This window comes from Equus quagga, chromosome 1, assembly GCF_021613505.1.
Source record: "Equus quagga isolate Etosha38 chromosome 1, UCLA_HA_Equagga_1.0, whole genome shotgun sequence".
Taxonomy (NCBI): domain Eukaryota; kingdom Metazoa; phylum Chordata; class Mammalia; order Perissodactyla; family Equidae; genus Equus; species Equus quagga.
The window spans coordinates 130429346-130452120 of NC_060267.1; the positions used below are offsets into that span (position 1 = coordinate 130429346).

Sequence of the window (22775 nt, forward strand, 5' to 3'; positions counted from 1 at the left end):
GAGATATTTACTAGGTAGTATCCAATTTAATAGATACTGACTATAGCAAGTTTGAGTAGAGGGATTAGGTTGGGTATCGCATTGTGATCGGTTCAGGAATAAATGGAAAATGAATATGTGATACTAATATGTACAGTTTAGTTAGAGGAGAAGAGGTGGTTGCAGAGGAGAGTGGCTATTCCAAGGTTTTTATTAACATGAGATAGATGAGCTCATGTTTAAATGTTGATGGGATATTCCGGTGGAGGGGGAGAGAAGTTTTTTGCACAGGTATGCCGTTTAATACAAGTTTTACAGCAGTTGACTTCTTTTTACTCCTCGTTTTATTGAGACTCAATTTCCAGGTAGTCAAATGGAGATTTGTATCAGTGATTTTCAGAACCTGCAACTTCGTTTTTAATGGCTACATAGAATTTTGTTGTATTCCTGTATATTTGCTTAATCATGCCATTGTTTGTAGATGAGTCACATTATATAGGAAACTTTTAGGCAAGTTTATACACTTAGGAATTGGTGGATACCTAGCAATAATTTTTTGACTAACCTGCCAGAAACTTTTGGGCTTAGACATCTTAGAACACCCCCGTGTGCACACACACACACACACACACGACATTCACTGCATATGAACATAATCTTATATTTGTTTTTTGTTACCTTCTGAAAGCCTGTCTGTAATACAAGTGTTCTCATGATCAAAATGTATTCAATTCCTGAGTTCAGAAAGTGAAAATGAAAGTTTAGATGGTAGGTTTGGATATAGTGGGATATTGAGTTATCCAAATCTGTTCGGTTCTTGCATTTCAGAGAATGAGTATTGAGAGTCTGGACAGTGAGGGGTTTATCAGAAAAGTACAATATCTGCTCAGTTCCTAATAGTGAGATTCAGGATAGGAAGGATACTGGCATTTTGTTCTTCACCTGAGCAAGTATTATATTAGGTTCATGGAGGACTGGGTCTTCCCAGAATCAAGAAATGAAGTAAGATCCTACATCTCAGAGAGCATGGGCATTCCACAGTTCACTCTGCGTAAATCTAGTGGACCTCGGTGTTTTGTGTAGCTATCCTTTTTCCTGCAAACCTCATTGGGAATTATCCTAACTATAGCTACTTTGTTCATGGTTGTCATGATAATGGGAGGTGCATTGGGAGCTGTTCGGTTCTTAATTTTTCTTGAATACATATGCGAGGTGTTCTGGATCAGAGATAGATTTAGTGAAGACCTCTAAGTAGTAAATGTATTGGCCCTCCTTTGCCCTAGTCGTTACTCTTAGGGCAATGCAATGAGAGATAGGTTAATTAGCCTGTGCAAGTAGCTGGACACTTAATAGGCAGGAGATGAGGAAAAATGATTTTTCTTTGCTTATAAAGGGAAGGAGTCACGTATCACCCCTCCCCTCCTGAAAAGGTCCTCTTGAAAATGTAATGAATATTAACTTCAACCCTTTGGTAAATAAATAAAATCTCTTCAGGAGCCAGGTAGCCCTCTTGGATCTAAAGACGTCTCCAAATTCCTAGGACTCATTCCTCCTTAAAATGTAAATACCTAGGGAGATAGCTCTTTAGTCTTCCTTGCTTCTTGGGACTTGACCTAGGAACCTAACCTGTGCTGTAACCTCTTGGCCCTTTTGTGTATGTACTTGGCACTCACAAGAAAATAAGAGAAATTTAATTATTCTTTTGGGTCATGGCAATTAACTAGATAATTGGCTACAGATCTAATTCTTAAGGTATGCGAAGAGTAAAATATATCCGGGGGAAATGAAAGCAAACATTCCCTGTCTTTATATCATATACGTTTTTGCATATTGATAGGCTAGGACTTTTTGCAGGAGCACTGAGAAATCCAGGGATGGTTTATTTTCCCACATGGAGATTTATGAAGTAAGTGAAAATATATTGAGCTCTCTTTTGGCTGGTGGTAAGTCAAGTTAATTCTTAAAGCTGACTTTAATATTAAAAAAAAAACATGAGGGGCTGGCCCGGTGGCGTAGTGGTTAGGTGCACATGTTCCGCTTCGGCGGCCCGGATTTTGCTGGTTCGGATCCTGGGTGCGGACATGGTACCGCTTGGCAAGCCATGCTGTGGTAGGCATCCCACATATAAAGTAGAGGAAGATGGGCACAGATGTTAGCTCAGGGCCAGTCTTCCTCAGCAAAAAGAGGAGGATTTGCAGCAGATGTTAGCTCAGGGCTGATCTTCCTAAAAAACAAAAAAAAAAATTAGATGTCCCTAAATTCTAATATTGTCTGTGATGTGAACATTCGCCTACATATCTCTTGGTGTACATGTACAAGACTTTTTTTCTCTCAAGTATATATCTAATATATTAGATTTATTATCTATAAGTAGAATTATTGAATCATAATATATGCACGTGACTGGCTTTACAAGAATAATGCCGTATTGTTTTAAGTGGTTGTACTAATTTATACCCCCCAATACCAGCAAGTTCCTGTTAATTCACATACCTACAATTGCTTGGTATAGTTAGACTTTGGCAAAAATCTTGCCAATCTGGTAGGTGTAAAATAGTATCTTACCGTGCTTTTAGCTTGTATTTTCCTGAAATATGAAGAGTTGATCATCCTTCCATAAGTTTACATCTTTTAATGTTCAGTTGCCTGCTTTTCCTCAAGTGGCTTGTGTTTTCTTAATTTGAAAATTAATTTCTTAATTTCTTAATTCTTATATTTTGGGTACTAATGCTGAGCTATGTGTGCTACAGTTTGTTTCTTTTTTATAATTTGTGCTTACCTTTTTACTTTTTATTCATGGTGTTTTTTGAAGAACAGATATTCTTAACTTTAATGTGGTTGAATTTATCTGCCTGAATGTTAAGCACTGATTGTGACTTCTTTAAGAAATTCTTCCTTCCCCCTAGGTCTTACAGATTCTGCCCTATATTTTTTTCTGAATGTGTTATGACTTTGCCTTTGACGCTTAAAACTTTAAAAATACATATGTACATATTTTTTTGTTTTTGCATGATAGACTATAGGAATCCAACTTCATTTTTTTCTCCCATATGAATAACAAGTTGTTCCTGAACCATTTACTGAGTAGTCCGTCCTTTCTCCACTAAGAAGTCTTGATACCAGGTAGGGCAAATTGCCCCACTTTTTTCATCTTTTTTTTTTTTTTTTCCTTCCCCCAAAGCCCCCCAGTACATAGTTGTATATTCTAGTTGTGAGTGCCTCTCGTTATGCTTTTTTCATCCTTTTTAGGAGTGTTTTGGTATTTGAGATTTAGCTTTTTTCCAGAAAATTTAAGAATCAGCTTGCTTTTTTCAAAAAGTTTTAGGATCGGTTTGTTATGTGTCCCTCCCTATTTCCCCCTCAAAAACCCTGTTGGAATTTTTTTATTGAAATTTTGTTAAATCTGTAGATCAGATTTGAGAGAATTGACATCTTTGTGATACTGTCTTACCCATGAACAAGATTATCTCTACTTCTTTAGGGTATTCTTTTAATAGAGGTTTATAATTTTCTGGATACAGGTCTTGCTCATTTTTTGTTAGATTTATCCCTAGACATCTTATATTTTTTTATGCTCTTGTAAACAATACTTTCCATTTCAGTACATTTTCTGCATGTTGTGTATATAGAATTGTAATTGATATTTAAGTATTGATTTTATCTCAGATCAGTATATGAAATTTGAATAATTATTGTTTTTTGTACATTCTTTGGGATTGTTACATAGATTTCTTTATCTGGGAGCAACATTATTTTGGTTTTTCCTCTCTAGTCTTTAGGCTCTGTATTTCTTTTTCTTTTGTTACTGTGCAATCTAGGATCTCTAATACGATGCTGAATGAAAATGGTGATTGTAGGCGTTCTTCTTGGTTTTCAAAAGAACACTTCTAACATTAACCATTAGGTAGGAAGTTTGCAGTAGGTTTTTCATAGATACGTTTATCAGTTAAAGTTTTTCCTTCTTTATTTTTTTAACTATGAATGGATTTTTAATTTTATTGAATATTTATTTATTTATTGCATTTATGAAGATGGTTACAGGTATACCTCGGAGATATTGCGGGTTCAGTTTCAGACCACTGCAATAAAGTGAGTCACACAAATTTTTTGGTTTCCCAGTGCATATAAAAGTGTTGTTTATACTATATTGTAGTCTAGTGTGCAGTACCATTATGTCTAAAAAAACAAGGTGCATACCTTAATTTAAAAAGTTCTTTATTGCTAAAAAATGCTAACCATCATCTGAGCCTTCAGCGAGTTGTAATCTTTGTGCTAGTGGATGATGTTGCCTTGATGCTGATGGCTGCTGACTGGTCAGGATGGTGGTTGCTGAAGGTTAGGGTGGCTGTGGCAGTTTCTTAAAATAAGACAACAGTGAAGTTTGCTGCAGTTGGTTGAGTCTTCCTTTCACAAATGATTTCTCTGAGGCATGCAGTGCTGTTTGATAGCAATTTACCCACAGTAGAACTTCTTTCAAAATTGGAGTCAGTCCTCTCAAACCCTGCCGCTGCTTTGTCAACTAAGTTAATGTAATATTCTAAATCCTTTGTTGTCATTTCAATGGTCTTCACAGCATCTTCACCAGGAATAGATGCCATCTCAAAAAACCACTCTCTTTGCTCATCTATAAGAAGCAACTCCTCATCCATTAAGAGTTTTATCATGAGAGTGCAGCAATTCAGTCATATCTTCCAATTTCAGTTCTAATTCTAGTTTCCTTGCTGTTTTTACCACGTCTGCCGTAACTTCCTCCACTGAAATCTTGAACCCCTCAAAACCATCCATAAGGGTTGGATTCAACTTTTTCCAGACTCCCATTAATGTTGATATTTTGATCTCTTCCTGTGAATCACAGATGTTCCTTGTGGCATCTAGAATGGTGATTTCTTTCCAGGAGATTTTCAATTTACTTAGCCCAGATCCATCAGAGGAATCACTGTGGCAGCTATAGTCTTATGAAGTGTATTTCTTAAATAATAAGATTTGAAAGTTGAAATGACTTCTTGATCTGTCGGCTGCAAAATGGGTGTTGTGTTAACAGACATGAAAACAGCATTAATCTCACTGTACGTCTCCATTGGAGCTCTTAGGTGACCCAGTGTGTATCAGTGAACAGTATTATTTTGAAAGGAATCTTTCTGAGCAATAGATTTCAACAGTGGACTTAAAATACTCAGTAAACCATGTTGTAAACAGATGTGGTGTCATCCAAGCTTTGTTGTTCCAATATAGAGCACAGGCAGAGTAGATTTAGCATAATTCTTAAGGGCCCTAGGATTTGCAGAATGATAAATGAACATTGGCTTCAACTTAGTCTCCAGCTGCATTAGCCCCTAAAGAGAGAGTCAGCCTGCCTTTTGAAGCTTTGAAGGCAGGCATGGACTTCTTTCTAGCTATGGAAGTCCTAGATGACATCTTCCAATATGAGGCTGTTTCATCTACATTGAAAATCTAGTGTAGCTATCTTCATTGATTATCTTAGCTAGATCTTCTGGATAACTTGCTGCAGCTTCTGCATTAGCACTTGCTGCTTCACCTTATTATGTTTTGGAGATGGCTTCTTAAACTTGATGAAACCACCTCTGCTAGCTTCAAACTTTTCTTCGGCAGCTTCCTCACCTCTCACCCTTCATAGAATTGAAGAGAGTTAGGGATTTGTTCTGGATTATGCTTTGGCTTAAGGGAATGTTGTAGCTGGTTTGATCTTCTATCCAGACCACTAAAACTTTCTCCACATCAGCAGTAAGGGTGTTTCACTTTCTTATCGTTTGTATGTTCACTAAATTAACACTTCTAATTTCCTTCAACTTTTCCTTCACATTCAAAACTTGGCTAATTGTTTGGCGCAAGAGGCTTAGCTTCCAGCCTATCTTGACTTTTGACCTGCCTTCCTCACTAAGCTTAATCGTTTCTAGCTTTTGATTTAAAGTGAGAGATATGTGACTCTTCTTTCACTTGAACACGTAGAGGCCATTATAGGGTTGTTAGTTGACCTACTTTCAATATTGTTGCATCTCAGGAAATAAGGAAGCCCCAGGAGAGGAGAGAGATGGGAGAATGGCTGGCTGGTAGAGCAGTCAGAACACACATTTATCGATTAAGTCCACTGTCTTATGTGGGTATGGTTTGTGGTGCTCCAAAGCAATGACAATAGTAACATCAAAGATCACTGATTACAGATCACCATAACAAATAGAATAATGATGGAAAAGTTTGAAATGTTGCGAGAATTACCAAAATGTGATAGAGACACAAAGTGAGCAAATAGTGTTAGAAAAATGGTGTTGATAGACTTGCTCACTGCAGGGTTGCCACAAACCTTCAATTTGTAAAAATACAGTATCTGTGAAGTGCAGTAAAGCAAAATGTGATAAAACGAGGTGTGCTTGTACCTGGTATCTTAGTCAGGGTTCTCCAGAAAAACAGAACCAATAGGATGTGTATATATATAGAAAGAGAGTTATTATAAAGAATTGGCTCATGCAGTTAGGAGGCTGAAAAGTCCTAGGATTTTCAGTCAGCAAGCTGGAGACCCAGGAGAACTGATGGCATAGTTGCAGTCTGAGTCCGAGTGTCTGAGCACCAGGAGAGCCCATGGTTCCAGTTCACATGATGGCAGGCTTGAGACCCAGGAAAAGCTGATGTTTCAGTTTGAGTCCAGAGGCAGGAAAAAAACCTGATGTCCCAGCTCGAAGGCAGGCAGGCAGGAGGAATTTCCCCTTTCTCCAGGAACGGTCAGCGTTTTCTATTCAGAGCTTCAGCTGGTTAGATGAGACTCACTCGCATTGGGAAGGGCAATCTTCCTTACTCAGTCTATCCATTTGTATGTTAAATTGATCCACAAATACCCTCAGAAACACCCAGAATAAAGTTTGACTAAATATCTGGACACTGTTGCTCAGACACATAAAATTAACCATTACACATAGTATTTATCCCATAAACTTAATAAGATGAATTATATTTATTTTTTCCCAGTGTTAAACTACCCCTGTGTTGCTGGTTTAGAATATCCCGCCCCCCCGTTTTTTTTAATAAATGTGCAGTTTGGACTGTGAAAGTTTTGTTTAGGAATTTTGTATCTGTGCTGGTGAGTGAGATTGACCTGCAGTTTTCCTTTTCATATTGCCTTTGTCTAGTTTTTGTATCAAGGTTATGGTAGCTTCCCAGAATTGAGGTGGGTAGTGTTTCCTCATTTTGCAAGAGATGGATATATATATGATTAACGTAATCTGTTCTTTGGGTATTGGGTATCGCTTAACTGCAAAATTGTGTTGTCTTTTGTTTATGGATGGTTTTAAAGTACTGATTCCATTTCTTTTAATAGTTAAGCTTTTCAAGTTTTCTATTTCTTCTTGGGTCAATTTGGATATATTACAGTTTTGTTTGTTTTTTATGAATTTGTTCGTTTCCTCTATTTTTTAATTTATTGAGATAGAATTATTTACATAGTATCTTTTTAATAGCTGCTGTGAGCATTTTTACATGGTATTTTTATTATGCCTTCTCTCATTAGTCACTTTCACTAGAGGTTTGTCTATTAGTCTTAAAAACCAAATTTTAGTTTTGACCCTCTGTTGCATCTTTGTTTTACTATTTTATTAAATTCAGCTTTTAGTTTATTAACTTCTACTTTTTGGGGGTTTATTCTGTTATTTCCGACTTCTTAAGTTGGAAAAATGGTCAATGAATTTTGAGTTCCAAGTACTGCTTTAATTGCATCCATGCATTTTAATATGCAGTATTTTTATTATCATTCAGTTCTGAGTAATTTTTAGTTTCCATTATGATTTCCACTTCGACACATGACTTATAGGTATGTCTTTGTTGTTGTTGTTGTTGTTGTTTTTGAGGAAGATTAGCCCTGAGCTAACATTTGCCACCGATCCTCCTCTATTTGCTGAGGAAGATTGGCCCTGAGCTAACATCTGTGCCCATCTTCCTCTATTTCATACGTGGGATGTCTGCCACAGCATGGCTTGATGAACAGTGTGTAGGTCCACACCCGGGATCCAAGCTGGTGAACCCTGGGTCACTGAAGCAGAGTGCACGAACTTAACTGCTGGGCCATGAGGCCAGCCCTAATGTTTTTTAATTTCCAAATGTATGAGAATACTTTTGTCTTTTTGTTTTTTATATTATAATTCCATTGTAATCAGAACAGGTGGTGATTATTTGAAATTTATTGAGACTTGATTTAAAACTTACTTTGTGGTCAGTTTTTGTACTACCTGCTCTGTATTTGAGAAAAAACATATTCTTTAATTGTTGGATCCTGGGTACACAATTCTGGGTTGACAGCCATTTTCTCTTAGCACTTGGACTATACTACGATATTTCTGGCTTCTTTTTCTGTTGAAAGGTCAGCTTTAGTCTAATTACTGTTCCTTTGTAGGTCATCTCTCTTTTCTGGTTGCTTTTTTAATTTTTTGTTGTTGGTATTTTGCAGTTACCTTAAATATATCTAGGAGTAAACTTCTTATTTTTCCAGCTTTGTATGTATTCTCCTTCATATCTGTGGATTTGTATCTTCATTTTGGGAATATTGTTAGTCATTATCTCTCTGATTATACTTCTCCATTTTCTTTAGACTGTCTTTCTAGGACTCTGAAGCATCATATGGCAGATCTTTTCATTTTGTTCTCCATGTCTGTTAACCTCTGTTGTGTTTTCCATTCAGTTTCTCTGCTGCATTCTGAGTACTTTCATCACGGCTGTCTTCTAGTTTACAAAATCTGTCTTTAGGTGTGTCTAATTTACTGTTTAATCCATTCATTGAGTTTCTAATTTCACAGAGAGTATTTTTGATTTCTAAAAGGTATATTTGACTCAGAAATCTACCTATTTTTTTTCATTTTTGTATATGCCGTTTAAAAAATTTATTTATAAAAATGAGACCCTATCGTACATTCTTTTCAATAAGAAGCTTTTTTCAGGCAACAATATGCTACACTGATCATTTTTTTTAATTCTTTCAGAAATATTTATTGAGTACCTATTATGTGCCAGGCATTGTTCTAGGAGGTGGAGGTTATATTCTGGTATTCTCTGTTTTTTTTTTTTCCTGGTGAGGAAGATTGTGCCTGAGCTAACATCTGTTCCTAATCTTCCTCATTTTGCTTGAGGAAGATTGTTGCTGAGCTAACATCTGTGTCAATCTTCCTGTTTTGTATATGGGATGCCACTATCGCATGGCTTGATGAGTGGTGTGTTAGGTTCGTGCCCAGGATCCAAACATGCGAACCCCAGGCCACCAAAGCATGTGAACTTAACTACTACCCCACCGGGCCAGCCCCTCTTTGTTATTTTTTTTATTGAAATGATTCACCATTTTAGTCATTTTAAAGTGTACAAGTTAGTGATTTTTAGTACATTCACAATGTTGTATAACCATCACCACTATCTAATTCCAGGGCATTTTCAACACCCATTAAGCATTCACTGTGCCTTCCTTCTTCCTCCCAGTCCCTGGTAATCACTAATCTACTTCTGTCTTTATGGATTTGTCTATTCTGGACATTTTACATAAGTGGAATCATGCGCTATGTAGCCTTACAGTGCCTGGCTTCTTTCCCTTAGCATAATACTTTTAAGGTTCATCCATGTTATAACGTGCCAGTACTTTATTCCTTTTTATGGCTGAATAATAATTTATTCTGGATAATGCCGCATTTTGTTTGTCCATTCATGAGTTGTTTCCACTTTTTGGCTGTTGTGAATTACTGCTGTGAAATTTGTGTACCAAGTTTTGTGTGAACATGTTCTCAGTTCTACCAATTATTTTGTTTATTTCTTTAGACATTTCACACTTGTTTTATATATTGTATCTGATAATTCCAGTGTAAAGCCCTTGTGTGTTTAAATCTCATAGCTTATTTTCTCCTAAGTTTGGTGAGTTAAGATTGTGAGCTTAATATTTTATATTTTTCATACATTTTTGTTTTTGTACCATATTACCTGTAATGTTATCTGGAAAGTCAAAATAGTAGAATCAAGTAATAAAACTCCACAGACTGTGTTAATACTGTTTTCTGAGAGGGAAGGAAACAGTAGGTGTAATAAATAGAGGCAGCAGGAGCACAGAGTTCACAGGTGTTTCCTTTTCTACAGGATTGAAAGTGTTTCTTTGGGCTAAAGCTACAACTATTACTGCTAGGGCCTCTGTCTGAATGTTGTTTCTGGGTGTAGAGTCCCTGTGCTTCACGGATCTCTTGGGACATTGAAGCCCTTAGAGGACAAGGGTCTTTAGGCCACTAAGCAAATAGAATTTTTAAGACCTGGTATTTGGAGTGGGTGAGAAGTTAAAAGAATCTAATTGTTTTTCCTCATTGACTACAAAAGATGAAAATCCTATTCATGCTTCCCAGCTTCCTGTTCTGACAACCAGCAGCTGGGCAAAATGTTAAAAGGGATATGATATATCAAACATTTCAGATAAAAGTGTTTGAGTCTGAAAGAAAAATTTTGTGGTACATTGTCTGCTTTATTTTCAAGTGTTCAGTGTTTATATTAAATGTAAATTGGTAACAGAGTCACTTTTTGTCCTTTAAATTATTGGTTCTTACACAGACTTTGTTTACTCAGATTGTTTAATAGGAATTTAGATACTACAAATTTTCTTTCAAAATCCAGATATCCTTTTGTGTTCTATTGCTATGCTCAGTTCTTCCTTTACTTACCCTTTCTTTAATCCAAAAATATTGTGAACTATTGCAGGAGCCCCTGAACTGAGTTCTTCCAGATGTTACGTTATTTTCTTTCCTCTCCTGCACAGTGCTGTCAAGGCGTTTTTTTTTGTTTTTGTGGGTTTTTTTTAGAGAAACACTCCAGTTCAAAAGGGTTATCTCAAGGGCGTTCCTGGCTAACCTGGCATTCTTGTCTTTATACAATCTAGCCCATGCTCCTTTCTTCTGGACTTGTCTTATGCATTTGTCCTAGTCTGTCTTCACCTTTTTGCCAGTCATAAGTACTATGATGCCTGCAAACTGTCCATCGTATTATAACTCTGCCTTTGCCCATGATGTTGCCTCTGCTCAAATGTCCTTCCTACAATCTCAGGGTCTTGGGAGTGTACCCATCCTTCAAAATTCACTTCCAGTACACTCTTAGTGTCTTTCCCAACTTTATAAACAAACTGTATTTTTCCCCTTCCTGTTGCTTTGTAAATATTTTTGAGAACTTTTCTATCTTATCTAATTCTTGATATTTCTTGTGTTACTCTGTCCACCCAATTATAAACTTCTCATAATCAAGGATCTTGTGTTGCTTTTCTTTGATGTTCTCTCTCACAAGGCAAATTGCCTAACATGTGAGAAAGATGTTTGTTCATTAAATATGTGAAGAATTACATTATAGCAACACATTTCATTTGAGATTAGCCTGAACTCTTAAAAGGCAGCATTTGTGTCATACTTTTTTTATGTCTCCAACATCCAGCACACTGCCTTGGCAGTTAATAACATGTCTTTTGAATTGCTATGGAAAATATCTGAAGTCCTTAGTTTGGTCCTTGTATTTTAGCTTCAAGGAAAAATTAGCTGGTTTCATGGTTAATTGAGGAAATTCTTTCAGTAATATTTTCTTATTAAAGTTATCCCTAAGGAATTCTTATTTAATTGGAATCTTATTAATCAGAGTTGGTGGAAAGAGTTTTTAACTAATTCAGTAGCCATATTTTTCCGAAAAAGATGATCAAGAAGTTTTTTTCTTTATAATTAGTAAAAACTGCTGTGTGTCTGCTGTATGGTGAGTAATAATAAAGCAGATTCAACTTCTTCCCTCTTCCAAAAATGCAGGTTCTTGTTAAACCTTTGGGAGACCGAGGATACCTTTTTCTTCTCTCTCCTTGTCAAATGGTTTCTCCATATGGTAGGTGATCTCTTTGATTTTTACAATTTTTGTTTAACTTTTTAGTTCAAACACATTGCTAATGAATTTGACTTCTGTTTTTTTAGAACACCAAACTGCCAAGCCTCGAGTCCTCCATGCTTTGTTTCTATTTCAAGAACCTAGAGGCCTAGTTACTTGTAAGTTCTTTCAATATCTAAATCTAGTTACTTATAATAACTACATTTTATTGAAAATTTCCAGATAAATCCATTAAGCATTTTGTCTTTCTTACATCATGTTTTGGGAAATACTGGGGATATTAAGAGGTATTAGCAATATAAAACACAAATTATATGCCTTGGTTTTTTTAATTATGAAAAATTATTTGGGTTTTATCAGTGTTTTCACTAAATAAACGTTGATTATAATTGTAATGATACCATAACTTACTTTTTCAGAATTTTATATTATGATTTTTTTAGCTGAGTTCGTTTTTGCGTTCAAATTTTAGCGAGTATAAAAGCATTGTGTGTTAGGTTAAATTTAGGCCATTCGAAATTAGTAAGAATTTTTCACGCTGATGTTAGAGAAAATTTGCTATTCACCATTTCTAAGAACAACTTTCATGCTATATTAAGGTAAAGTTCCAACTAATGGATTTCACTGTCAGATGAGAATGAGATTCTCAACTGTAGCTACTCAGTGCCTGTATATCTGCTTATGGGATAGAGAGTTCATGCGAAGGTAAAGTTGTTACGTTTTAACAGGAAGGAGTGACATTGCTATCATTTGCAGGACTGTCTTGCTAGAAGCCTCAGATCTTGCCCTGTCTATTTCTCCTTACATTTTGCTTGCCACCAGTGGAATTGCCTAGGGACAACAGGAAATAAAAAGATCTTCAATGAGTGGGTGTTTTTCCCTTTAAAAATATGTTCTGCAATTTCGATTTAGTGTCTTGTTGGACTATTTGAGGCTTCTGGACTTAGAAGCATGCTGTTCATGTATTTCTATAACACATATATGTATTAGGATACATACTAGTTTGGTTCTTGATTAATGTATGAGTGTTGTTACATTTGTTTGACACTATATAGATCTATATTTGATTAGTTTCTTGATTGTTAACATAATTTGCCTTTTTGGTTTGTTTACAGCTCAAAAACTTTCAACCAATGCAGCACCACAGGAGAGACATGAGAGCATGCCAGATGTATTAAAAATAACTCAGTTTTTACAATTTGCTTTGATTCAGTGTCGAAAGGAATTCAAAAGTATAAATACTATAAATTTTCATTCTGTTGTTGAAAAGTATGTAAATGAGTTTTTTAAGCGAGGTTTTGGTTCAGGTAAACGAGAGTTTATCATGTTTCCATATGATTCACGATTAGATGATAAGAAATTCTTATACTCAGCTCCAAAAAATAAATCCCATATTGATAATTGTTTACATACCTATATTTTTCGGCCTGAAATGTATCAGTTACCTATTTGTAAATTAAAAGAGCTATTTGAAGAAAATAGAAAACTTCAACAGTTCAGTCCACTTTCAGATTATGAAGGCCAAGAAGAAGAAATGAATGGTACAAAAATGAGATTTGGAAAACGAAATAACTCAAGGGGTGAAACTGTTAAACCTAGAAAGCAGAAGTCATGTCACTCTTTGGATTATGATAAGGATAGAGTCAAAGAATTGATTAATTTAATTCAGTGTAGGAAAAAGAATGTGGGTGGGGACTCAGACACAGAAGATATGAGAAGCAAAACTGTCTTGAAGAGGAAGCTTGAGGATCTACCTGAAAATATGAGAAAGCTTGCGAAAACCAGTAATTTTTCTGAAAATTGCCATCTGTATAAAGGTAAAATATCAGATTGCTCTTATATAGTGTAAAAAATAACAACCAAAAATATAGCAAAATAGTTCTGTCCTTTCCGTTAGTACAGAGGCCTGCGGTTACAGCCTGGGAGCCAATCCAGCCTATCCTCTGTTTTTATAAAGAAAGTTTTATTGGAATACAGCCACGTCGAATCATTTATATGTGTATAATTACTTTCACAGTATAATGACAGAGTTGGGACAGAGACTGTATGGCCCAAAGCTTAAAATATTTACTGTCTGTTCCTTTACAGAAAATATTTGCCACCTCCTGCTTTAGTACATCAGATTTCTGAATTGTGTAGCTTAGGCTAATATGAGAAAATAATGTATGCTTAGCTGTTATCCTACTAATTGGAGCTCCTGTTCTTTTATATTCCTTTAATGTTATAATTGGAAACATACAATATAGAACGTTGGGTTCTTTTAGCATGTTGTTTAATGAAAGGAACCTTCTGAGCTTTAAAATAAAATCTCTTAGATGCATACAGGTATTTTTTTCCACTTAGGAGTCCGGTAATATGTTTGGCTTTTTCTTTTTTCTATCTTTCTTTCTTTTGTTTTAGTTGACAGTTACAAAAAGAAATGGGAGACCCTTCTTAGAAGTGTGTGTTTAAATATTGCAAGTAGTTTAAAACATGTCTTCATCTAGATTTTTAAGATCCTTAAACTGCTAGTCTGTGAGCATGAAGTGTGTTCCTTTGCTTTCAGGGACCTTTGATGTAACAATCTACATTTTGTGCTGATGCTGCTGTTGTTGATTGTAGCAGATCTGAATATTCCATTCCTCTGTTTCTTACTAAGCAAATTTTACTTGTATGTTTTCAAATTCAGTGTGTCTCAGAACTGACTAGGTTAGTCAGATCAATGCCCTTATGACACTGTTCTCTTAGCAATGTATGTTTGTATCCTTAGTTACTTTCCACTTATCTGCTCTCTTTTACTTCCTCTCTTCCTGCACTATCCAATATTAGCTACTTAGCCACATGTTATTTAAGTTTAAAATAATTAAAATGAAATAAAGGTTCATTTCCTGCATTACACTGGTACATTTCACCAGCCACACCACTGTATTGAACAGCATAGGTAGAGGACATTCCCATCATTGCAGAAAGTTCTATTTGACAGTGTTGTTCTCTTCAGTAACTTTCAGGGTTTTTTTTACTTGACCTGTGTTCTCTTTTTCTTCCTAATGTTTTAATCCTTATTCGTGTTTTCATCTCCTGGGTGGCCTTCCTGGTTTCTATCACTCATTTCAGTATCATGTTCTTCTTAATATTCCTTTGCTAATTTGCTACCAATTTCTGCTTCTGTATTTGTTTGTCAAGCCTTTGCTATAGACTGGTCATGTCCAGCCTAGGGCGTAGCCAGGTTTCCCACTCTTTCAGAACATGCCCCTTGGTAAAGACTCATCTCTCTTTTTCTCCAGAATATGTCATGATCTGCCCTTTACTTTGCTTTCTTGTTTCCTGAAGCATCTTTCATTTCTCTCAAGCATCCTATCTTTACAATTCGGATCTCTCTTTAGCTTTATGACTGTCCTGCTCCTGGATGGTTTTCATTTGACTGTCCTGCTCCTGGATGGTTTTCATATCCTGGATTTCTGCTCTGTGCTGAACCTGTTGGCACTTACTGATCCATGCTGTTTTATAGTGTTAGTCTTGAGAAAGTGCTTACTATGTGCTAGGTGCTTTACATACATGGACTCGTTAGTTCTTGAGTGGGATTCCTTTTCTAGATAGAAACAAGTGGTAGTAATGCCTTTTATCATTAGTAGGCAGATTAGAAATCAGCATATTACTACTAATTGGTTATGCATTTTCAAAAAATTCCCTGGTAGACACTATTATCCTTATTTTATAGATGAGAAAACCATTTCAGAGAAGTTAAATAACTTTACCTAAAATTATGTAGTTCACTAATCCATGTTTGAACCCAGTTCTGACTGACTCCAAAGCATTGTTCCTAAACTCGGCTTATTTCCTAACACTGAGCACATTATAGGCAAGATACTTAAATTTTGGTACTGTTAATAAGGTGATGATTGACTAATTTTGTATATGTGACAAAACAGTTGTGAATGAAATCAGGCTTTATCAGTAATTAAAATGATTGGGGGCCGGCCTGGTGGTGCAGCGGTTAAGTGCGCACGTTCTGCTTCGGCGGCCCAGGGTTCCCCGGTTCGGATCCCAGGTGCGGACATGGCACCGCTTGGCAGGCTATGCTGTGGTAGGTATCCCACATATAAAGTAGAGGAAGATGGGCACGGATGTTAGCTCAGGGCCAGGCTTCCTCAGCAGAAAGAGGAGGACTGGCAGTAGTTAGCTCAGGGCTAATCTTCCTCAAAAAAAAAAAAAAAACGATTGGAATGCCATGCTAATTATAATAGAGCAAAGGAGAAATGGGGCAGGGGAGAAGGGGTAGACAGGCTAAATTAGAACTAGTGGTGATCAGACTTAAATTTCTAGGTGTTCCTCACTTGTGTTTCTTTCTAGTCATTTTGCCACTTTATTTCTGATTTCTAAAAGTAGAAATTTAGAAGTTGGATTCTGATTTATAAAATACCCTGATCTTGATTTAGTGGTGAACCTACTCGTTTTATAAAAGGTAACCTCCTATTCCCCTACCCCTTTTAACAATAACTTTTTTTGAGGTATGATTTATATACAATGTACCCATTTTAAGTACACAGTTTGATGAGTTTGGATAGCTATGTTACCACCACTCCAAGATATAGAACGTTTTTGTTACCCCCAAAAGTTGCCTTGTGCTCCTTTGTAGTTCATCTCACTCCACCCCACCACTGATCTGTTTTCTGTCTTTATAGATTAGTTTTGCCTGTTCTATAATTTCATGTAATTAGAATCATATAGTATAATCTCTGTTATTTCTAATTTTTCTTTTTTTTTTTTTTGCTATGGTACATTATACCCTACCTAAATTGGAAATCCTGACATCTACCCAGGGTTTAGACTCCTTCAGCATTAAATAAAGCATGCAACTTTCTGTTTGTCTGCTCCCTTTGGGAGTTTTTAATATATTGGTTGTGCAGATTACCCAGATTTATACCTGCTTGGAGCCATGTCTTAATATGTTTTCTCTCATAGTGCTTTTGTTTTTTTTTACTTTTTTTTTTTTTTTGAGGAAGATTAGCCCTGAGCTAACTGCTGCCAAATCCTCCTATTTTGTAACGTAAGGGATAGATGTGCTTGTAAAACCTAAGCCAGTAGTTTGATTGAGTTCCTGTCCATAAATCTTTTAATTAATTTTTAGATATATCTGATTTTATTTTTATACGAGTCTTCCAAACTTAACTTTAAGAGATGACTTTTCTTTCTCTTTTCGCTTCAGAGTCTCCACAGCCTATTGGCTCACTTGGGCATGATGCTGACTTGAGACGGCAGCAGCTGGATACCTCGAACTCCAGCCTTGCTGACATCCAAAGGCTGTTTAATTGGCTGTCAGAAACACTAGCAAATGCACGCCATTCTGATGCATCCCTGACAGATACAGTCAATAAAGCTTTAGGATTAAGCACTGATGATGCCTATGAAGAGCTGAGGCAAAAGCATGAGTATGAGTTGAACTCTACCCCAGATAAGAAAGAATATGAACAGTCTACTTGTGTAAAAATTGAAAGTACACATTTTAAGGATACTCAGAGCCCATTGCTAGAAGTTGATACATCATCTTTAAAGTATCCTGTTGCTGTTTCTACCAGTGAAATAGGCACTGACCATAAACTACATTTGAAAGAAGTAAGCATATGTCTTTTGATCTTTGCTTTTGTGAATGTGTGTGAAAGAGAGGATGTCAATGTGCTTCAATGAGGTTTTTTTTCCTGTTCAAAAAGAAAGAAAATACACATTACAGTAAAAGTATCTGTCCAGGATAGTATTTCTAAGTTCTTCCTTATTATGAGATAAAGGCAGAAGTAGTTTTTTTCCTTCCTCCGTATATAGGCTTATATATGGTCTAAGATTTAGCTATCGTGATAAAGTTAAGGCTGGACAGTCTGTTTGTCAGAAATAGCTTATTGGGGGTTAATTCCGTATCATTTCATAATGAAATTGAATCCTCAAAACATTGGCATCCTGCTAGCAGTACCGGAATCTAAAGGTGAGGCAGATGAGGTGACCAAAGTCAGTGTATCAGTGTTGTAAACAAGGTTAGATGCTTTGTATTTCTCATGCAAATAGGAATAGAAAATGAATGGCCTTTAGGATTATCTCTGACGTGACTCTCAGCCTTGTTTGACAGGGCATCCAGTCTATTTATGATAAGTGCTTAGAGTACTGATCTCTAGCTAAGAAGTAGCTTTATCTCACCCCAAGAAGTGGCTGCATCACTGGGGAACAGTACCAAGATGGCGCCGTATTCCTAAGGGTTTATTTGTAATTTGCTCTTTCTTTCATTTTCTCTTCCCTGCCTTTGAATAAATGTCAAATGCATTTCTCTAGGCTTTCTTCATATAGTTTTGGGATATTTATTTTAGGGGGAGGATGATGGCAGGAGGCTCACTTGGGGAGGTAGGTAAGGTAGGCATTGAGGAACTAACATATATTGTTAACATTTCTTGGCGTATCTAATACTCGGAATCACGTTGATGGGGGTATGGGCCAAACCGAGCACATTGCCTACTTTTGTAACTAAAGTTTTATTGGAACACAGCCATGCCCATTCTTTTAGGTATTGCCTGTGGCTGCTTTTGCACTACAATTGCAGGGCAGAGTATCTGGCCCGCAAAACCTAAAATACTTGGCACTTTACCGAAAAAGTTGACCAGTCTTCTCTAAATCAACATCACATTATGTTTTGAGGGAAAAAATTGTTTTAAATTGAGACTAGAGTATTATAACTTTATCATGTTGATTTTACTCATTTGTAATATTTAGATTGAAGCTTGTGAATGCTGTGAGAAACAGTTGTTTTTCTTGGCAGGAAGATGAATTGAAAAGAAAGCTATTGAATGTGTGCTCTAATTTTTAGGATCCAAATTTAATTAGCATGAATAATTTTGAAGATTGCAGTTTGTGTCCCACTGTTCCCATTGAACATGGATTCCGTAGACAATCTAAGTCAAATAATGTTGAAGAAACTGAAATACATTGGAAACTGATCCCAATTACAGGTAAGAACAAGTATACTGGGACTTAGGTTTGCTTGGTTTTACTTAGGGACCAGATTCCTGAAGGGTTTCATCTTTGCTGGATTCCAGTTTTGGGTTACTAGGTGCTTCATCTTACTTGGCTCTGACATCTTCAGTGTCTTATTTTGAGCAATGTAATGTCATCATTGAGTGTTGCTGTTCTCGGTCAGCATCAGCAAGTATCTACAAAAGAGCCTATTAAAAATAGGGATTTAAAACATACTTACTCTCCCTATGTAATTTAGCATGCAAACTTTCAAATGAAAGTTGTTGGCAGAAATTGAGTTTCTAATAAGGTGAGGTAGTTACGGAAATGAAATGATGCCTTTGGACAGCTAATTAAATGCTGTCTTCTCAAATTATTAGAGTAAACTTCACTATAATAAACTGTCATGTAAAAAGCGGTCATGTTGAGGTTCATCTATTTGAAAGAAATTTGATTTCTTAATACTGGATTATCTTAAAGAAGTTGGATCATCATAGAGAATGGCCTAAAATAATCAAATGCAAATATCCCTAGAAAGCTTGTTGAACCATGGGGCAAGAAGAGTTTAGCAAATGCTGAAAGATCATTTTTCAGTATTCTGATTTCTCTGTGCAAACATATACACACACATATATAAATACTTTTAATATTATTCCAAGTCCTTATTCATCTTTGTTAGCTAAGCATTTTTGGAAATATTTCCAGGGCATTCTTCCATTCCCAGACCTTTATTTAACCTTTAAAATGAAAAAAACAACTTTTTGTTAAAAAGTAGGCTGGCTTGTGACCGAGAAGCTATTGAGATCTCCAAGGACTCATGAGAAGAATTTCTAAAACTTGATGCGTTTCCATGGGCTTCGGTACCATTCTCTACTTAGTACCTTACCAGAGAGGGCAAGAGGCCTGGAAGCAATGGTGGAGAGGCAACTGGTACTCACTTATGAGCTGGGGACGTTGACTTGAGTGGGAGAAACAGAATAAGGAAGTAGTTGCTACAAGATGATTATCCTAACCATTCCTCATTTAGACACCTTCATAGACATCTAGGTGTTGATATTCCATCATCACCTGAATGGAAAGGAAAGGAACTTCCCATTTCTGAGTGACCCTTCAGGATTATTGTAGGCAAAAGAAGGAATACTTGGATTTATTAGCATTTGGGGTTGTCTGAAAGGTGCTTAATAGGTTTCACTAATATCTGAAGAGAGTCTACATTTCTAATGGATGCTTTCCCTCAGGAGGGAATGCAAGAAGCCCAGAAGACCAGCTGGGGAAACATGGTGAGAAACACACACCAGGTGAGAAGGCTCCCTTTGCTTTTCCTCCCAATGTCCCCTTCTTCAGAATTGCTACTTGCATTTCTGGTCCTCCATCAATAGGGCATCAATTTAAGTTCTGTTAATTACAGAAAATTTGGACAATATCATATTTGTATTTAAATCATTAGTTGATTTGTTATAAAATATTCTTACACAAAGGATGTGTTCAAAGAAGTTACTGCATAGTCATAGAGATTGTTTTCTTTACCTACAGTAGACTCTATCTGATATAGTGACTTGGGAAGACCCAAATATTGTTACACTTAATCCATTTCTGCACGATATCCTAAGAGAAGCAGTCTTCAAGTTTCTTTTAAATTAAAAATACGAGGAGGTGAGGCCATTTGTCTTTTAGGTATATCATTCCCAATCTTGAATTTTTTGACCCAATTCTTGTTCATCTAATTCTAAAGCTCATTTCTGCACATAGCTTGAGAGCTTAGGAAACTTTCAGATTCCAGAAGCATTTACAGATATTACTGATTAGCTGGTTGCAGTGGGTGCCTAGGAAACAGTGTCTTTTGTCTGAGCTCAGTCAATTTAACATCCTTGCAGTTGGTCACAGGCATTGTTTTCTTGCTAGAGTTTAGTGGTGAGTCTTTGTTTGTTTCCTTTTTGTTGTATCTAACTCTCTCAGAAATCTTGAGTGTTATTATTTCGAAGGAAAGCTAAATGACTTTTTAATTTTAGTAGATCTTTATGGTTATTCTTCTCTTTTGGGAATTAAAAAAAGACTTTTAGTTAATAGTTTTCAAGAAAATCTTTATGTCTCCTCCTAGGAAAAGATGATAAAAAAAGAAACAGAAACAGCAGATATATGAGCTACAGGAAAGTGCACAAATCTTTAGTATATAGCTCGATGAATTTTTGCTTAAGGATACACTTACGTGTCCACTACCCAAATCAGGATGAAGAACATTTCCAGCACCCTGGAGGTTTTCCTCTGCATACCCCCAATCAGTACTCTCCCTGCCGCCAACAGTAGCCACTAATCTGACTTCTTTCACCATAGATTCACTTGTTCTTGAATTGAAGATAAAGGGAACCTACATGTGTCCTCTTTACTTTTTGACTCTTTCACTCAACATTATGTCAGATTCATCCATGTTTTGTGTCTATCAATAAGTCTTTCTTATTAGGAGCAGCAGGTATCTTGTTTGTGTTTCACAATGCTCCATCAGCATCTGAAGTCCTCTCATTTGGCATACAATCTTCATATTTTGTGATGAAAAATCTGAATGATGCTGCCTTTAGAGAACTCCTACTCCCCTTTCACTTAAAAGTCAAAGTACTGCCATGTTTGAATGACAATCAGTAGAAATGTTTTAAATCATTTATTGATGAAGACAATTTTTAAATAATAAAATCAATCTTAATAATTAAAGTCCTATATAGGGGAAATTTGTGCAAAATAAAATTACGTGGGCATCATTTGCATTTTTAAAGGAGATTTGGTTTATAGTTTTTCAATATGGAAAATTCCCCATGTGAATTTAAGTTAGATTTTAGCTTTAAAAAATTTCCTTTATCCGTAGCCCTTCAGGAATAAGCTTATTGGTCTGAACTACAGCTAGACATTTTGGGAGCAAGCATTTCATTTAAAATAATAACTCAGAAGTTTTTAAATTACAGGTGGTCCTCCCCAACCCATTAAGATGCAATTAAAAAATTTTTTATTTAAACAAATCAGACATTGACATGGTAAATAATTCAAGAAGTACAAAAATACTTCAAAAAGTAAGTCTTCCACTCACCCCTAGCCCAGATACTTCATTTCATCCTGTGTATCAACCTGTTACAGATTTCTTATGTACCTTTCCAGACATTTTATATGTGTGCTAAAACCCATGTTGCAGATTTAAGAAGGACATTCAGTATTGCCATGTTATTTTTTGGAACTTGAATTTTCTGGTTTATCAGTTTCATAGAGTTGTAATTCTTGCCGTGGTACATTGGACACTTTGCTCCCCTTCTCTTCTACCTATAGACCTACAGACCTCCTTCCTCTCTGACAGGTGCCTTTGCAGTAGTTAATGGGGTACAGTGGTTCATGGTAACCACCGGGGTTGGTAGAGAAATGTCACAGGCTGACTGCTGCTGAGACTGTTTAAACCTTTAGAAAAGTTGGAGTGTGGGGAAAATCCAAACTGAATTTTATGTAGAGAGGACATGCTGCTGTGCCTGAGTGCAAACTTGAGTAGGAAATTTGCTGTAGATTTAAAGTACTGTAGTTTTGAAAAGTATACTTGTATCTGGACTTTCTGATTTAGAGTTACCATTTCATATACTACAACAGCAACTTCTTAGGGAATGTTGGCTAAGATTTAAGAAAAATTAGTAATTTTTTTAAAGAATAAAATTGCGTAGTGTGATCTTGTAGGCAAAGATCATGAATTTTTTTCTTTTTCTAAAATATAATATTGTTATAAATTGCTGTTTTCCTCTTGTATTTTAAAAAGAGATTTAGGGTGCCTGTTTTGAAATGTAGTTTCAAAAACATATTGTGTTTGAATTTAGGATTTTTGGGGGCAAAAAATATGATCTTATGGATTGAGCCAGTTGTCAAGAGTCAAAGTTTATATAGTTCCATTAGCATCAGCTAGCTGAATGACCTCTTCATCTCAAATGGGGTAAAAGCTA

At 36.1% G+C, this 22775-nt stretch overlaps 1 protein-coding gene across 2 annotated transcripts in view; it reads left to right on the forward strand.

The window, feature by feature from the left end:
- TASOR (transcription activation suppressor) overlaps positions 1 to 22775 on the forward strand; it is a 51023-nt gene that overhangs the window by 19103 nt on the left and 9145 nt on the right. For both annotated transcript variants that reach the window (XM_046642112.1, XM_046642120.1), the window contains exons 12-17: positions 11775 to 11847; positions 11934 to 12005; positions 12963 to 13664; positions 17033 to 17439; positions 18671 to 18812; positions 20055 to 20114. In XM_046642112.1, coding sequence (XP_046498068.1) covers positions 11775 to 11847; positions 11934 to 12005; positions 12963 to 13664; positions 17033 to 17439; positions 18671 to 18812; positions 20055 to 20114 — 1456 coding nt within the window. The remainder of the gene's footprint in view (positions 1 to 11774; positions 11848 to 11933; positions 12006 to 12962; positions 13665 to 17032; positions 17440 to 18670; positions 18813 to 20054; positions 20115 to 22775) is intronic.